This window comes from Dromiciops gliroides, chromosome 3 (assembly GCF_019393635.1).
Source record: "Dromiciops gliroides isolate mDroGli1 chromosome 3, mDroGli1.pri, whole genome shotgun sequence".
Taxonomy (NCBI): Eukaryota; Metazoa; Chordata; class Mammalia; order Microbiotheria; family Microbiotheriidae; genus Dromiciops; species Dromiciops gliroides.
In genome coordinates, this window is record NC_057863.1 from 231,779,095 (window position 1) to 231,798,626 (window position 19,532).

A 19,532-nucleotide genomic window follows, 5' to 3' on the forward strand; every position below is an offset into this window, starting at 1 on the left:
AATATGTATATTCTCAATGAGAAGAACTTATCTTCAAATGAATCATTTGTGGTATATGTACACATAAGAAACACATTTTTACTGACTGCCTCCAATACTTAGTATATTCTCCCTTTTTATTCTACCTCTTTGCTTCCCTGGCTTCCTTTAAAAACCAGCTCAAATTTCTTCAAGAAATTGATGCCCCTCAATACAAATACATTTTCTCTTTTGATTCTTTCCACTATATCTTACCAACATCTTCCTTGTACATAGTTTTTTGCATATTGTCTTCCCCGGTCACACTGTGATCTCTTTGACAACAGGAACTGTCTTTTACTGTTTTCTGGAACCTCAGTGCGTAGTACAGTGTGTGGCACATGGTAGATACTTTAATAAATGCTCATTGACTGACTGTTGACTGAAGAACTTTGCAAACCTTCAAAATGCTATGATAGCTATTGTTATTATTATTGCTAATAACAAAGTAGCCCAGTAGTCTTCTTAGCTGGATTCAAGGGCTGTAAAGCTTTTTGTAGCATTCTCACTCATGTTTATTATAGCCAAGGACTATGAAGGTCTATTCTCCTCAGTCAAATTGTACCAAAAGTACAAAACCCATGCTGAAATTGTACCTTTTTTCAAATTCTTCTGTTAACTGCTTTTCTTCTTCTGAGCCCCTTAGCTCTGCTTAATTCCTCCCAACTCTTCTCAGTTTAACTATAACATAATTTGTGGTCTGAAATCCATTTAAAAATGTATCATAGCCCCTTGGCTGAGGTAATTTCTCCCAGGAATCCATTTCCTCAAATAGCAAAAGGAATGAGAGACATGATGATAAGAAAAAGGAACCACATACCAGCAGTCTGTCTCATCTATGCAGAACAGCAATTCCTGCCATGGTTGAAGAATTCTAAAATGCTGTTCCATGCAAATTTTGGCTCCTGAAATGACTATAGGATTCTGAGAGATATTCTGACCTTTAAGCTCTCACTCCCCTTAGCAACCCATTCCATCTTGGTCTTTCTCTTTGACCTCTCTACATAATATTTTCAGGCATTGCTTGTCTCCTCAGGGTGAATCCCACAGATGTTTAGCAACAAGATAGTTTTGCTATCCTCAGGTATGGCTATTTTTCTGAGTGGTTAAAAAAGAAATAGGGACATTAAAGAAGAGTAGTCTTTATGGATCTATGCATTAACTGGCCATCCATAAGTTAAAAAAAAGGGATGTGCTAATTTGTGAGGGAAGATAATATGCCACTGCTTTTTGGCTTTGGATAACATAGAACCCATAATGATGATTGAACAGCAGCGCTTTCTGAGTCTCGTACAGCCTCTTACTGGGAAGAACAGTCAATGCTATACTCAACCATCAATATTTTTTATGTTTGTCTTTTTCAAGTCAAGTCTCTTGGTATACTTTTTTTATTGTTTCTGGTTTGGGTTTTTGTTTTGTGTTTTTAAGGTTAGCCTAACCTTGTCACCCTTCTATCCCTTCTATTCTTTGCCTCCACTGTGGTGCTTGTCTTTATGATATCACTGTCCAAGCTTGTTACTCCATTGGGTTATAGCTTAGTTTGCTATAGTAATATGTCTTCAGAAGAATTTTGGTAAACTGCAGAAGGCTGTCTCCCTCTCTCCCCACATCCATAACTGCAGAGGTAATCTAGCTTCACTGGCTCTTCTCTATCTGCTGTTCAGATTCTACTCTTGCTGGTACTGCTATTAGTCTCCACTTGTCTCTTTCTTCTTCTCTCAACATTGCTTTCTTATTTGCCTTCTTTTTCTATTTCTATGTTCCTGTTTTCATTCTAAAATGTTGGCCTTTTATAAGACATCACTAGTCAATCAGAAACATTCCTGTTTTCTGAACAAAGAATTTCTCAACTCTGCATGCTTCTCTCTGGGCACTCAGACTTTTTTTTATTATCAAAGAAGTGTGTTATTCGCATGTGTATCTTTGTATCTGTTTAATCTCTCTTTGTTACTTTTGAGTATAAATATAAATGTATTCCACAAATTAAAGGGTTCCAGAAAGTTAGTTTCTGAAATAATCTAGGTTTGGCTATCTTCTAGGAGATGACTGATTATGTATTGGTATTGACTAATAGAGCTATACTATGCATAGCACTAATATTTGACTCTTCCTTTGAACTACTTTAGGGTGGTTTTATAACTGGGGTCACTCCTTCCCTAACAATCTCCTAGTCCTCTAGGAGTTTCTCCCACTCCAGAGAAACTCCTTCCCTCTACTTACGCAGTTTATAAAACTTTCTCTCCTGTTTTTTCTTTAAGTATTTACGATGACTAATAAAGCAGGACTGTGATATCACACTTCATCAGTGAGTGTGATCATCTAACACACGTCTCTGAGCTTAAAATGTCTTTGTTTCAACCTCTAAAAATTCCTTACTTACATGTCTAGATATGGCATCAAAGTGAGATTTTAATTTATCATGTATGAAATTAGAAGTTCACGAGCTTTTCCCTTGACGACTCACTGAAAATGTTTTGGAAAACAACAAATAGATGGCAACATGGCATAAAGAATAAAAGGCTAGCCTTGGAATCACAGAAAACTGGAGTCAAGTCCTACTTAGGATACAAACTAGCTGTAGTCTGCTATTAGGAAGTCATTTAACTTCTCAGTTTCCCAATCAAATTCCTAAGTCTATATGTGATTTAGGACTTGCTGATTTTATCCTCTGATAGAAATATCAATACTAAAAGACTTCTTCTTCATGCAAATACACTGATGAAATCATTGGTGTGGACTCTACCCCCTCCAAAAAATGCCAGTTTAGGTCAGAGTTCAGCCCCATAGTAATAACTCTCCAAAGGTTTGAGGTTCACTACAATACCAGTTATGGAACACAAGGACAATATGACCTTCCTTTCTCTCCATTTCTACCTTTTCTCTTTTTTTTTAATTTTTTAATTTTTTTAATTTTTTTTCTCTACCTTTTCTCTTACCAAAAGGAAATTCTCTGGGGACACTACTGATGGGTCTCTTCTTTGTCTACTCACTTTCCCCATCAAGATACAAGGAGGATGAGCTAATCTATTAAAAAAAATAAAAGAGCTAATCTAGTAGCACAAGGCTGCTGATTCCATTTCAGTCATCTTTGCAGTCTTACTTAAGCACAGAATATGAAAGAGATCAGGTAACCCTCCACATCTCTGGATACGGTGTTGCATCTAATCTTGAGCTAGGTGAATGGGGCTGTTTATTCCTTAAAAATCACTTTACATAGATCTGAATAAAACATTTTTTCATAGCTAAGGACCATCACATATATTATTAACATAATGGTAGTATTGTGACTCATGTTAAAACACTATTATTTATGAAACTTTGCATATATTTCTTCCTATTCCCTGTCTTCACCAAATTACTGAATCTTGCCATCTTCACCATCTTTTCCATGTTTTCTTCTGTCCATTCATGTGGACACAGCCCTGGTTCAAGCCCTCAGTACCTCTCTCTGGATTATTGTGATAGTCTTTTTTTTTTTTTTGGTGAAACAATTGGGGTTAAGTGACTTGCCCGGGGTCACACAGCTAGTAAGTGTTAAGTGTTTGAGGCCAGATTTGAACTCAGGTATTCCTGACTCCAGGGCTGGTGCTCTATCCACTGCACCACCTAGCTGCCCCTGTGATAGTCTTCTAATTGATCTATCATCTTGCCTCTTAAATCAATCTTCCACAATTTGACAATAATCATCCTAAAGCAAAAAAGTTGACTGGGTGGTCTTTCTCTGAGGTCCCTTCTAGCTCAAAATCTATGAATCCCGGATTCTAGGTTAATGCTCTATTCAAGAATCTTCAGTGGCCATCTATTGCATCTAGGACAAAATGCAAACTCCTTAACTTGGCATTAATAATCTTTCATAACCTCTTTCTAAACTAACATTTCAGGTTTTTTAAATGTTACTACCTTTCACTCACTTGATACTTTAGCTGAAATGGTCTACTTTATGTTTTCTGAAGTCAGTTCTCTATTCCCCATATCTATGCTTCTACAGAAGGTGTTTTTCATACATGAAATCCACTCCCTCCCCACTTTGGCCTTTTAGAAACTTTTAGTTTCCTTTTAGCTGCAGTTCAGGTACCAATTATTCCAGGAGGCCTTTCTTGATTGTCTTTGTAGTTAGTGCTCTCTCAATCGTCTTGTCTTTACTTATAGCTGTTTTCATGTCATCTCCCCATAGAATGGAAGCTCCTTGAAGACTTTTTCACTTTTGTCTACTTATCCCTAGAATCTTATACAATGTCTTGTACATGACAAACTAAACCAAATCTAAGTACACAATGGAGTCCATTGAAAATCAATACATATATGGTTGTACCATCTATCTCCTACTAATGGATTTTCTACAACCAAGTAAGAAAATCAAATATCTACTTTCTCTGTAAATGCCATCACTGCCAAGTGTTTTTGATAATATAGATTTAGATGACAATAAAATTTAAAATTTACAACATTCATATATTGAACTCATATTTTCCATATTCATGAAAGGAGAGTTCTCCATGCTGAAGCTATGTCAAACTTTCTAAAGTCTTTGGGGTGGCAGTGGATGACATCAGTTCAAAGTTATATTAAAGCTATTCCACTTTCTGAGACACATAGAGCATCACACAAGTTATGGATAGGCCCTTTACCCAAAGCCCATGATGGCACAGTTAACTTTACATTCTTTCTTTTAAAGAGAATCTTTTAAAAGAGAAATTTTTAGTGGGGCCAACATTTCAACATATAAGCCATGAACTAATGAGGACAAATGGTTCTTGAGTATTAAAACACTATCAGCTTCAGGATTTTATAAGATCTTATCCTAAAGAAAGAAACCAGTTAGTCCCTTTTTTCCACTTTCAATATCCTCATACTAAAACAATCTTTTATTTTTAAGATATGATACATGGGCTTGAGTGGCAACCTCCAATTTCCCTAAGATCCTGACAAAGAGTTTAGTGATCAATACAGGGTTTGGGTTTTTTGTTGTTGTTGTTTGTTTACTTGTTTTTTGGTTTTTGGTTTTGTTTTGTTTTGTTTGCCCCAGTATAGTCATACACTTACTCCACTTGATTAAAGGACACATTTTCTTTCTAAAAATATGCATCAAATATGGAGTAGTAAATTATATCCTCTATCAGGCAAGAAAAAAAAAACCCCTTCTTACTAAATCTGTAGAATTTCATTATTGATTTTCAGTTTTAATCTGGAAATTACTTAAAAGGAAGGGCTGAGTGCTCAGGAAGGCCAGTGGTTTCTTCAACTCATGACTGGGAACTATTAGAGAAGTAAAACATGTTAACATTGAGATGACAAATATTAGCATTTTCTGATTATTAGATAAAGGCAGAAGACAATAAGGAAGGAGTTGTGACAGAATGCTACGCATATCCTTTAAAGATCTTTGTACAGTCGGGGCAGCTAGGTGGCACAGTAGATAAAGCACCGGCCCTGGATTCAGGAGTACCTGAGTTCAAATCCGGCCTCAGACACTTGACACTTAGTAGCCGTGTGACCCTGGGCAAGTCACTTAACCCCCATTGCCCCGCAAACAAAACAAAACAAAACAAAAACAAAAACAAAAACAAAGATCTTTGTACAGAGAACATGGCTTCCTAGGGCCAACTTCATATCTAGTAGTTCTCTCCTTTTTCTCAATTTCGCTTACTACTTGTCTCTTCCTATCCTTTTTACTTTACTCTTCTTTGCATAATGTATTCCTCTTACACTCCCAATTAAATATGTTCCAACTTTTTTTTTTCTAAGAGGGATTTTGACATTAGAATACCTAACATTTAAATTGTGCTTTGAGGTTTGCAAAGTGCTTTATGTATGACATCTCATTTAATCTTCACAACCCTGGTAGGTAGGTGCTATTATTATTGCAATTTTATAGATAAAGAAATTGAGGTTAAGAGAGAGGTCAAGTGACTTGCCCAGGGTCACACTGCTAGTAAATGTCTGAGGTGGGATATGAACTCAAGTTTTCTTGACTTCAGGTCTAACACTTTACCCATTGTTCTATCTAGCCACATTATTAAGACATGTTGCAAGGCTTACTGCATGATAAGCAATTTTTTTAATACATGGGGAAGGAGCAGAAATTGTTTTTCTGGCTGCCCTATAGTTTTCCTATACAAGGAATGTCATTATACCTGGAAAAAGTAGAAATCTCATTTATTATAGTAATTAAAGATATAAAATGGAAGTAGGATATGCTTACAAATAGGCATTCTAGATTCATAAGGACATATGAGCAGATTAAATATATTCAGAGTCAAAAAAAACCCCAACCCAAAAACAAGCACAGCATTTATTGATCCTTAGCATACTATGCTTAGGCACTGGAGCTACGAGGGGGGGAAAAGAAAATATGATCCCTGATCTTATGGAGTTTACATTTTGAATCTTAAAACTACCTTTGTACTTAGTGGTATTGTTGGAGTTTTTAAAGAGCTAATTGAAAGTAAAATGAACAGATTTAAATAGAAAATGTTAGGGTGTAAACCTGGTCTAATTATTATGGCTAGGATAAAGGTTGTTATCACTTTCCTGCCCACTGTAACGATTGGAATTTTAGCCCTTAACACCACAGATGAGGAAGGAATTAAGGGAGGAAGAAATTCTTCAAGTTAGGAGAGCTAAGTTAATTGTGCAGCAAGGTTGTACAAAAAAAGAACTTGAAAATTACCATGAACATGAATCACATTGCCTTGGAAAACTGAGAACTGCACTAGGGATGTCTCATGTAAACACTATAATGCTTTAGAAATAAGACAACAAGGGGCATCTAAGTGGCACAGTGAGCATTGGCCCTGGATTCAGGAGGACCTGAGTTCAAATCCAGCCTCAGACACTTGAAACTTAGTAGCTGTGTGAGCCTGGGCAAGTCACTTAACCCCCCCTCCCCTGCAAAAAAAAAAAAAAGAAAAAGAAAGAAAGAAGATAACAAGTCTTTGTTTCCATTTCTTTTGGGAGTAATGTGGTGGAGTGGAAAGAACATTGTCCCCAGAGTCAAAGGACCTAGGTTCAAATCCCAAACTGACTTTTACTACTAGTTTGAATTTAAGCAAGTCACATAACTTCACTAGGCTTTAGTTTCCTCATTTGCAAATTTGAGGGTACTGAACTTGATGGTTTTTGAGGATACTCTGAGTTCTGAATCTATGATCAATATCTTTAAATAACATCTAAAAAATTTTATTTTTTTAGTTAAGATAAAATCAAAAACTGGGGAATGAGACCTTCTATCATTAGAAAGTGGGTAATTCTCTGGCTCACATGTTTTCTTAGTGGTTTCCAATTTATTCCATTCTATTTCTCAGTTTCAAGACTGTAATAAAAATACATATAAGTGTATAGCAATATCTATGATATTTTGATAATTCAATTAGGATTCTTGACAGAGGTCTATTTGCTCCTCTATGCAGGGTTATTTTCAGAAGGGAATTGTAAAGTTGGTAGAATAAAACCAAATTAGACATTCCATGAAGATCCCATTACCCAGAAAGCTCACAAATCAGGTAGCACCTAATTTGAACTTTATGAGAACATTATGCCATTTGAACTTTGTTCCAAACAATGGCAAATTTATTTGGGCATTGATGCTTTTTGATGCATATCGCTATTGCATGGCATTAGAATAATGACATTCAGTAAATCTACTATTTGGACAAGAATACAATTAGGAGGAAAAATAAGTGGAAGAAAGCTGTAGACATTCACAAATTTAGTCTTCTACTTGGCATACTGTAGGCCTTGGCTATACTTTTCTTTAAAAAAAATCCTTTCATAGTGCTATAAATTGTGTGAAATGTTGGAAGTATTAAAAGGTCAGTTTACTTACTGTTTCTTGGATGCCAACGCACTGCATTTAAATATGCATTACAGTAATGGAAGAGAAACTCATGCTCAGATTGGAGGATTTTTCCTTGAAGCAAGGGCATCAGATCACGTCCATCAATAACTCTAAATGATAAAGCAACAGAAAGTCTGTGAGAGAAAAGCCACATGTGTGGAGACCAGGAGGGAGGGGTTAAAGAGAACTCTTAACTAGAGATTCATCATCTATTAGTAGATTAAAGAGCTATGCAACTGCATGGGCCTAGTAAACGATGAAAGCACCATCCCTCCATAAATAACCATGTTAAATTTCATATTCTTTCTTACATTATAGTTGTTGTACTTTCATTATCCCTCCTACTAGATTAGGAGAATATTGTATAGAGTAACAGCACTGTCGTACATTGATCACCTGTGAATGACTTAGCTATTCTTAATAATACAATGATTGAAAACAATTCTGAAGGTCTTAAAAAATGCTATCCACCTCCAAAGAAACAACTGATGGAGTCAATGCAGATTGAAGCATACTTTTTTAAATTTTATTCTTCTTGATCTTTTGGTCTGTATTTTCTTTTGCAGCATGGCTAATAAGGAAATATTTTGTATGACTGCACATGTATCACTATATCAAATTGCTTGCCTTCTCAAGGAAGGAGGAAGATAATTTAGAACTCAAACTTTTAAAAGCCAAATGTTAAAAAGTTTTGCTTACATGTAATTGGGAAAAATAAAATAAAAAATAAAGGGTAATTTAAAAAAGAACTCTTGTACGACATTCCAAACTCCTTGAGGGTAGGAGTGTTGAAGCCCTTATGCTATCTAGCATAGTGCTTTTGTCAGGAGTAAATCTGGTATGGCAATGTGTGAACTAGCTGATAAATCGTTGCTGCTCACTTGCTTTATAGAAAAAAATTAAGAGGGAACAAATTAAGCTACAATTAATTTACGATGAAATCAAAAGAAAAGATTAAATCAAAGTGACAGTATGAAGATGGATGGTACAGTGAAAAGATCACTGAGTTAAAGGACCTGGACTGAATCTCAGCAAATATGTGTCTTTGGGCGAGTCAGTTAACCTTCATTTGTTTCAGTTTTGTCACTAACAATGGTGTTGGACTAAAATCAATTCTAAATCTAAGTCATCAGAGGCCTCCACAAGTCCTTTTTTCCATCTTAGGTTGTCACTGCATGAAAAAAGTGGTCAATATCCACTAATTTTTCTCAGTTCAATCACCTCTTTTCCCTATAACCTGCTCTCAAAATCCTCTATATAGTTTTGAATGAGACTGCACTTCCTCACATTAAATTCTAGTTGGCTTAAAATGACAAAGGTTGGTGTGTGGCACTCTGATGAACTGGAAATGTTTAGCCAGAAATTGGGGTGGGGGGGGGAATGATTAGATGATGTAAAAAATTAGTTTGAATTTTTGCAGGCTAGGAGAAAGGGAAGAATGGAAAAATAAAAATTCAGAAAAAATTAGGACTTCACTACATCCATGGGACCAGAAGAGCTGTTTGAGATTTGGGGGCTTCTAAGCCCACATGGGTCCATGTAGATAGGTTCCTAGAGGCATTTGTAGGCCTAAAGTCTAGATGTTCAAAAAATCATTCAAGTAAGCTGCTTATATTTCTTTTGTATGCTTAGTATACGATGGAGATAGTCAGGAATTTTAGATTAGACCTAACAGTCCCAATGAAAAGAAACTATATTTGGGGCAGCTAGGTGGCACAGTGGATAGAGAGAGCACTGACTCTGGAGGCAGGAGGACCTAAGTTCAAATCTGGCCTCAAACACTTGACACTTACTAGCTGTGTCTCCCTGGGCAAGTCACTTAACCCCAATTGCCTCACAAAAAAAGAAGTTATATTTATGGATTGGTAATTTTTAGCTAAAATGTTTTGAAACCAATCAATGTATATGTTAGTTCTCTGTATTCAATATATGTTCATTTCTCCAATGTTACAATACTAGTTCTGCTGGAAAAGCAAAACTGGGGAGCAGCTTTATTAAGAATTCAGGGGGGCAGCTAGATGGCGCAGTGGTTAAAGTGCTGGCCCTGGATTCAGGAGTACCTGAGTTCAAATCCAGCCTCAGACACTTGACACTTACTAGCTGTGTGACCCTGGGCAAGTCACTTAACCCCCATTGCCCCGCAAAAAAAAAAAATAATAATTGGGGGGGGAGGGGGGCAGCTAGGTGGTGCAGTGGATGGAGCACCGGCCCTGGATTCAGGAGGACCTGAGTTCAGATCCGGCCTCAGACACTTGACTAGCTGTATGACCCTGGGTAAGTCACTTAACCCGTATTGCCCCCCCCAAAAAAAAAGAATTCAGGGAAAGAATTTTAGTAATAGTAGAAGAGAAATCATTTTTCTAATATTTTGTAAAAAATAGTTGCACAACAAATATTTGTTGAATTTAATTTAATTTGTAAATCAGCAGAATGCTGAAAACTGGTAAAATTCTCTCAAACTCTTTGTGGCTTGTTTCCCTTGATTTTTTTTCTGCATAATTCAAAAAACTTCATTTTACATTTTTTCTTAACATTTTTTTTAATCCATCAATTTTTGTTTCCACAGAAGTGGTACCATGTGTACAGAAGACAATTATATCAAGTTCATGGACAATTAGACTTAGGAAGATAAATAAAGCCAAAACACAGGCTTAAAGGCCCTTTATAGTCTGAATGAAATGCAGTTAGAATTAAAGGCCCTGACTAGAATTATGTATCATATGTTTACATTCTCCCAGATTACAATTTTCTCAATCTACTCATAAACATCCTAATAGGCCATGGAAGGAATTTCCTCAGGTGGAGGGAGAAGGCATGTCATGAAATAAAGTAATTTGGAAAATCAGTCCCAATCAATAGACAATTAACAAAATTTTATTAAAGGAAAAAATAATTACAAATTCACAACTTCTTTTAAAAAGTTGAATTAAAATTCAACAAGCAATTATTAAGCATTCACTATATCCAGGGCACTGTGCTAAGTTGGATAAAACAAAAATGAAAATATTTACAATCAGAAGAATACAATTGAAATGAGGGACAAATAGCTCTTTGAAAAGAGTTAATAGGTTTAGCTTCTATATCTTCTTTTTTTGGGGGGGGGGAGGGCAGGGCAATGAGGGTTAAGTGACTTGCCTAGGATCACAGAGCTAGTAAGTGCCAAGTGCCTGAAGCCAGAATTGAACTCAGGTTCTCCTGAATCCAAGGCCAGTGCTTTATCCACTGTACCATCTAAGTGCCCCCTCCGTATCTTCTTATTCTAAATAAAAAGAACCAAACTTGCTCTATTATCTATTACAAGGAGTAGGGAAAAAAATTGGAAAACATAAGGCCATTATACATATACATATACATATGACATTATATATCATGTATGAATATTTGAGTAGTGTTGCATCTTCTGAGCTGCCTGTAGTTTATTCCAGTGTCATTAATACCCCTTAATATAATTATAGTCTTGTTGCTTAGCTCTTCTCTGGTCTTGGCCCTTATTATTAATCATGAGCTCTCAAAAAGCCTACGGACTGAAAATTTTCTATTATCGTAAGTTAAAAATAAGAACAAAAGATAAACTTGGACCAATTCCCAATCCCATTTTCTTGTTAACTATAACAGCTAGAATGAGAAACATGGTAGAGACAGTTCTATTCAAAAACAGCATCTATTCTGAAATACAATTTCTATTCTAAAACAGTAGTTACTGTCTTTAGTTCTTTTCAAATCCTTCCCAAGAAGGATTCAGGACATAATAATGTAGCAGAATTGGGCAGAAAGAAAGGAAAGGAAGGAAAGAAAGGTAAGTAGGGAATAGATACTAGGAGTCATTGAGGGAGCATGGAAGCGTGGCTCTCACTGTTAACAAAGCTGGCAGGAGAGGTGAGGAACAAGGACGGGCAGGTCTTGAAAACCCATATTGTTATCACCTCCCAGTGGAGAGGGAATCTGTCTAGAGATCCAGATGGTGAGATGGTACCCATTGTGCCAGCTGGCAATGACTAATTTTACCTTTTGAGAAGCTACTCTTTGACTTGTGCCCACTACAAGTAACACTAGAATTTGGAGATATTTTTTAAAAGGTGATGATGATAATATGAAACTAATCTTATCTAAGTTTTTTCTGACTCATTTTCCCACACCCACCCCCCCAAAAAACCTCAAGGTTTGGAGCCTTTTTGATTATTGAGAAGCAAAAGGACTATATTTTTTTATCCTTTAGAACAAGAAATCCTAGTTTGCAATCATTTTTAGCTTCAAATGCAGAGTTGAATCTCATTTTTTATATCCTGTACCTAACATGTCCTTTCCTAGAAGCACTCAATAAATCAACTGCCATGGTGAGCCACTTTATAACAGTGCTGCAGAAATATTGGTCTTTCAAAGTAGAGCTCATTTCTGCCATGAAAAATGGAAAGCAACCTGTTTTGGCTAAACTTTTCAATGGGGCCTATAGTCACACTACACTTAGCTTGGAAAATAAGTTTGCGTCCAGAACTATCATTTACACCATGGGAGTGGAGTATGAATTTTAATAAAATGGGAGGCATGATTCCATTAAAACTGTTATTCTATATATGAAATTCCAGTGCATACTAAACTCAATAAGTGCATAGCACCATGTTTGGAACACAGTAAGCACATACTAATAAATGACTGTCACTTGATTGGCTAAAGTCTTGAGTCTTTTAAAACCTCCATTGGGGCAGTCTCTGTTCTGAAGAAATGACAAAGCTTATATTATCTGCCACACAACTCATTTCAATTAAGAGTTTTATGTCATGGCCATAACGTAAATGATTTAAAGGCTACTGTAGTGGTTCCTTTCCTTTGTTTTCAGAAAATGGACTGATTTAGTTTTTAATTTTTCTATTGGAAAAATGAAATTATTTGGAAATCAGTCCACCCTTGGTAGCTTGCTCTTAGCATTAATAATTAATTTACCTGGCTCTATAGTTATACAACTCGAGGTCAAAGCTATATGCCACAGAGCTGATCTTAACATTTAGTTAGAAATGGTTTTAGAAAGCCATCCCAAGAGGTCTTTCCATTTGTCCTTATACACAATGTATGTTTAGCAAAAAAATAAGTAATAGGTGTTTCAGGGAAATAATAATCACAGAGTCACGTTGTTGTTGTTGTTGAGTCTTTTCAGTTGTGTCTAACTCTTCATGACCCCATTTGGGGTTTTCTTGGCAAAGATACTAGAGTGGTTTGTCATTTCCTTCTCTAGCTCATTTTACAGCTGAGGAAACTAAGGTATACAGGGTTAAATGACTTTCCCAGCGTCAAACAGCTAGTAAATGTCTGAGGTCAGACTTGAACTCAGGAAGAAGTGCTTTCCTGACTCAAGGCTTGGCACCCTATCCCACTTTGCCACTTTTATAGTCATAGGATTTTGGAACTGTCAGAGACCTTAAAGGTCCAGATACATTTAACAAATTTGGAAAATACAGCCTTTAGAAGTAAACTGATCCACTTCCAGTTCACATAGCTATATGTATCATGAACACAAATAAATAAATTTCTTCATTCTAATTTAATAAAGGAAAATTGGATGGGAAGCAGAACAGCGTTCTTACTTTTATAAACTATAGGAGTAGGGTTCATAGTATTAGGCACTTAAAACTTGTCTACTGAGAATATCTTAAACCGTATATACTTTCCAACTGCCTTACAATAAGGACAAGATTTAAAAATCTTATCCAAGCCCTAAGAGGTATCTATATAGTGTGCACCTACTTTGTAATCTCTGTGACTTTGTGTATGGATGGGCTGTTACTTTCAGGTTTCAATAACAGCAACAGCAGGACAAAATTCATTATTTTGTCATTTAAAAAGTAGGCACATAGGGGCAGCTAGATGGTGCAGTGGATAGAGAACCGGCCCTGGAGTCAGGAGTACCTGAGTTCAAATCTGGCCTCAGACACTTAACACTTACTAGCTGTGTGACCCTGGGCAAGTCACTTAACCCCAATTGCCTCACTAAAAAAAAAAAAAAAAAGTAGGCACACCCCCAAAGAGTTCTTTTTCACCAATTTTGAAATGGCTAATATAAAATTCTTAAATTAGTAATAATCTTTCAGGATGCCAAATGATTTTCTATCCCTCAACTCTCAGCCAAAAGATTTCCAAGATAACTGTATTTCTTTTTTTAGAACTCTCTTTTACTCAAACATGTCTTGTATCACTGAAGGTTGCCCTTAACTTGTAACCAGAATCCAAGTACAGGGGGAATAATTTTGGAGCCTTTGCCTGAGGTAAAGGGAAGTCAAAATTCTTTTGATAAAACACATGTAATTAAATGAAAATGAACCACTGAAATATATAAATGAAATTGCCATTCACAAAGAGAATCTTGATGAAGGCACACCACAGGTTCAAATTAGGGAGCTTCTTTCATAATAAGTTAAAAATTTGCAAAGCAAAAATCCCATAGTGGGATGTGTCACTGGTGCTCTAAATATGGACAAGCAACCTTTTTTTACCTAGGAGGAAACTATAACTAGAGGGGCTGTTCTCCTCTCCAACAAACCTTTGATTAGGCAAGAAAGTACTCCCTACAGAAAAAAATGTTTCTTTAGTTTGAAAGGAAAAAAGATTTCTCTGTAAGAAGGGAGTCTGATCAAAAGCAATTCCCAATTTCTCTGAGTCTGGGAAGAAGTCTGTAAGGACAACATAATTAGTAATGGAATACCCCAGTGCTGTTCTACTAGGTAAGTGCTATTGATTCAATATCTGAAAATTATATTACTCTGGGTTTTTTAAGCTATTATTTATAGTATTATTTCAATTCCATTCAAGAAACATTTGTTGTCTGCTCTTGCAAAATACTGTACTAAGGTTCTATAGAAAATCTTAGTTTAGATAAGAAATGATCTTTACCTTAATCTAATAGAGAGATGACAGAAACATAGATAACTATTGACACACTGTATTACACAATAAATGTGTCAGATTGTAAACCAAAGTGTTATGGTGAATAAAATAGATGGAGGTAGGTAGTGCCTGATTGAGGGATCAGAAAAGACTTTGTGTAAGAAGATAGGGTGCCTGGGTTAGCCAGTAGGGGGTGTGGAATAATTCATCAGATGAAGAAAAAAAAGAAAAGAAATTCCAGGCATAGGAAATGATATGAACAAAGACACTAAGTTAGAAAATTCCATAGTATATACAGGGAATAAAGGTAGAAGTGGGAAAGACATCACTATGGTATTGAATAGGAAATAATATAAAATAATGCTGGGTGGTGTCAGATTGTAAAGGGTCTTGAATGTCAAGCAAAAGGATTTAAACTTTACTGGATAGTGATAGAAAACTACCAAAGATGCTTAAGTCTCTCAGGAAGGATGGTTGGAGCCATGCACATGGAAGAATATAGTAGATTGCATGATGGATACAGTACAGGACTTAGAGTTGAGAAGACTTGGGTTTGAATATTGATTCAGACACTTAACAGCTGTGTGACTCTGAGCAGGTCACATAATGACTCTGTGTCATTTTCCTTATCCATAAAAATGGGGACTAAGCCAGTATTGACCTCAGAGGGATTTGGGGAGAGTTGAAGGAGGCAATACATAGAAATCACTTTGTAAACTTAAAGCACTAAATAAGTGTTAGCTATTAGTTAAGTAAACAAGCTTTGTTAAGTGCTTACTATGTGCTGGGCACTGTGATAAGTAAACACTGGGGATACAAAGGCTGGCAAGCATAATCCTGTCCACAAGGAGCTGCCATTATTTTCATGATTAATCTGCTGGTGGCATGAATGATGGGTTTGGAAGCAAGAAGATGACAGGAAACTACTGCAATAATTCAGGTGAGCAACAATAAAGCGCTCTACTGGCTAGTAGCAGTAGGAATACAAAGGGGCAGCTGGGTGACACAATGGATAGAGCAATGGCCCTGGAGTCAGGAGGACCTGAGTTCAAATTGGCCTCAGACACTTGACACTTACTAGCTGTGTAACCCTGAGCAAGTTGCTTATCTCTGATTGCCTCAAGCATCCAGGACCATTTGCAGTCATCCCAATGTATATCTTGCCACTGGACCTCTCTGGAGGATAGAGTGAGGTTGGTGACTTTTCACAGCCCTCCCTCACTTAAATCAATTTACTGAAAGTCATGACATCAACTCCTGATGTCCTGGTCCTTTTCAAGAATGAAGGACATACAACAAGAAGTAGAAATGAGAGGCTAGATATGAGAGACACTGTCAAGATAGAATTGGTTTTGTGACTGCTTGGGTATAAGAGGTGAAAGGAAAAAGTCAAAGAAGGTTTCAAACACTGGAGATGAATGGTGATGGCAAAAAAAAAAATGTTAGAATGAAAGGCAGCAGGGCAGCTAGGTGGCACAGTGGATAGAGCACTGGCCCTGGAGTCAGGAGGACCTGAGTTCAAAGCCAGCCTCAGACACTTAACACTTATTAGCTGTGTGACCTTGGGCAAGTCACTTAACCCCAATTGCCTCACCCAAAAAAAAAAAAAATGAAAGGCAGCTTTGGGCTGGGGTGGGAGAATCAGACAATAAAATATTTTGGACATATGGCATTTTAAGTGTTCATGGGATATCTGGGTGGAATAGTCTTTTCAAGAGGTAGAGAAATCGGTCTGAAGCTCAGAGACAGACCTAGACATGGCCTTTCATAAATGGCTCCAATAAAACCAGCCAGTTAATATACAATGTAATACTTTGGAGGCCTGATATTCTTGGAATGGCTTAATTTTTTAAAAAATGTTGATAAGAAACTAATTTGGGGGCAGCTAGGTAACACAGTGAATAAAGGACTGGCCCTGGATTCAGGAGAACCTGAGTTCAAATCCAGCCTCAGACACCTGACACTTATTAGCTGTGTGACCCTGGGCAAGTCACTTAACCCTCATTGCCCTGCAAAATGAAAAAGGAAAAAGGATTCCAGTTTAACCCTGCTTTGAAAGAGATTGTCAGGAAGAAGAGAAAGGTACTTAAAACGCCTCATTTTTTTTTTCCTGGTGTGATTACACGGGAGGTGAAAATAAAGGAACTGACAGAGCAAATAACTTTTCGGGAAGCATTCCCTATTTTTGAAAAAAAAAAGAATTGAGGACCAGAGCTTGTGAGAGGTGAGAAAGCATATCTTTGAATTCATCTTCTGTTGAGTTGCTGTTTTATTGGATTTTTCCCCTTTTCTCTTTGCAAGGCTAGAGGATGAATTTAAACAAGATTTGTAGTAACCTACATGACATTAGCCTGGCCTGCAACCAAACTAATGAAAACAATTAATCAGTGTACTTCAAATAAAACTCCCCAGAATAGTAATAACACTTAAGAAGAAACTGTTGGCACTGTCATATAAAGTTGTATTTAAATTTAAGAGACAGACATTTAGTTTAGGATTTGCTAAATGAAGACATGCTGGTAAATTGGGGCTTTAACTGTTGTGCCAGATGCCTCCCTTCTTGCTACTGCTGGGATTTCTTGGAGAATGGAACAACAAAAAAATGGTTTGGAGGGGGAAAAGAGGTCTGAGAACAGGAAGCTCATGGCTGCTACTCACTAAAGGACCAGTGAAGGAGACAGACTAGGAGGACTCAAATGTTGAAGTCAGAGGGTTATGATAGGGACTGGTAATTGCTATGATTCTCATTCTGTCTCTGTCTGTCTCTGTCTCTTTTTCTCTGTCTTTGTCTCTCTATCTCTCCCCTCCTTTTCTCTTTCTCCTCTCTCTCTCCCCCTGTCTCTCGTCCACTTCCCTTTAATTTTTAATTTTGCTTTACCCATTATATATTTCCCCCAAAAAATAACATTTGTCCAAGGTAGGAGGAACAGACTTTATGCAACAGGCTCATGGTTAAAGTGATTTTTTTTTGTCCACCATAAAACTAGGCTGATCTCTAGCTGTATACACTATACCAACAATGAGAATGGCTTCTAGTTGGGCTCAAGTTATAAACCTCCCTTTCTTCCCCCTTTTTATTTTATTTCATTATATTTTATTTTTTCATTAACAAGCATTTGTTTTTGTTTCCTCCTTACAAAAAAATACACGTAGTCAAGCAAAGCAAATTAGGACCATGTTTCTAAAAATCTTTAAAGCCTTGTTGCACTTGGGAGTTCATAGGACATGATGATAAATGGAGGGTTTTTCAAATGTATTATTGGGCTGCCTACTCAACATTTAAACATCCACAGATGACAAATCTTGAACAATAAACACTGTGGGATCCTGGCGAGATTATAGTCAAGCATCATGTAAATATAGTACCTGTCCTCAGGCAATGTTGCTCCTGCGAGTTTGACAATGGTTGGAAACAGATCCATGTTACTGGTGGGTTCATCGATCACTGTTCCAGGCTGTAGCACTCCTGGCCAGCGAAGAAGTCCTGGAATCCGGATACCTCCTTCCCAGTTATTAGCTTTTCCACCTAAATGAGTGAAGGATAGAGATCAGGGGAGACTTCTATCAGACATTCTTGCAAAACATCCTGACCAAGTTCATATTATGTGTTTTGTGTATGAAGATGCAGGAAAAAAGAATGTATAAGAGTAGAAATTTTTTTTAAAGTTCTTATGATGTCAACTGAATTCACACAAATATACTGAGTACCATGTGTTTAGCACTTATGAAGAAAAATATATAGCATGTTCCCTGCCCACAAAGTATTTGGGGATAACATTTTTTACCTTAAATTGTTGTTTCTTTATTATTGTGATTAGCCACAAAGGGTTGTTTGGGTACTTTTATTTTTTCTGCATCTGTGATATCATGAGTGCAAGGAACTTCACTTATGGAAGCTTACTCCATCAATGGAGATCACCAATCTCTAATTTAATAGTCTAAGAGAACTACCTACGGACACTATGAGGTCAAGCCACTTGCCCATAGGCTCATATATTTGTATTGTCAGAGGCAGATGAATCCAGATCACATTGACATCAGGATGGGCTCTCTATTCACTATAGCACCCTGTCTTTTAGTTTAGAGATATGAGACAAATTCAGAAAATAATTAGAGTACGGTATGAGGCTCTATGTAATTATGTGCCTATATTTTGATACAATAAGAGAGTGTAAGAGAGCTCAGGAACCAGAGCAGTTGATGTCAACCAAAATGACAAGGAACACTTTCTATAGAGGTAGAACCAGACAAGTTGGATACTAGATGATAGGAATGAAGAAAGCTCTCCTGGAGTAAAGAGAAGTGATGAAGGAGGAAAGAAAAAATTTTTTTAAAATAATAACTATGCAGGGCAGTTAGGTGGCGAAGTGGATAGAGCACAGGCCTTGGATTCAGTAGGACCCGAGTTCAAATCCAGCCTCAGACACTTAACACTTACTAGCTGTGTGACCCTAGGCAAGTCACTTAATCCCAATTGCCTCACCAAAAAAAAAAGAAAGAGAGAAAGAAAGAAAGAAAGAAAGAAAGGAAGGAAGGAAGGAAGGAAGGAAGGAAGGAAGGAAGGAAGGAAGGAAGGAAGAAAGAAAGAAAGAAAGAAAGAAAGAAAGAAAGAAAGAAAGAAAGAAAGAAAGAAAGAAAGAGAAAGAAAGAAAGAAAGAAAGAAAGAAAGAAAGAAAGAAAGAAAGAAAGAAAGAAAGAAAGAAAGAAAGAAAGAAAGAAAGAAAGAAAGAAAGAAAGAAAGAAAGAAAGAAAGAAAGAAAGAAAGAAAGAAAGAAAGAAAGAAAGAAAGAAAGGAGGCAGCTCC

The 19,532-nt window shown here is 36.7% G+C and overlaps 1 protein-coding gene across 2 annotated transcripts in view; it reads right to left on the bottom strand.

Moving 5' to 3' along the window:
- The window catches only part of STS (steroid sulfatase), a 194,579-nt gene that overhangs the window by 26,155 nt on the left and 148,892 nt on the right, over positions 1-19,532 (bottom strand). For both annotated transcript variants that reach the window (XM_043997917.1, XM_043997918.1), the window contains 2 exons: positions 18,095-18,254; positions 7,844-7,965 (listed from right to left, as the gene is read on the bottom strand). In XM_043997917.1, coding sequence (XP_043853852.1) covers positions 7,844-7,965; positions 18,095-18,254 — 282 coding nt within the window. The remainder of the gene's footprint in view (positions 1-7,843; positions 7,966-18,094; positions 18,255-19,532) is intronic.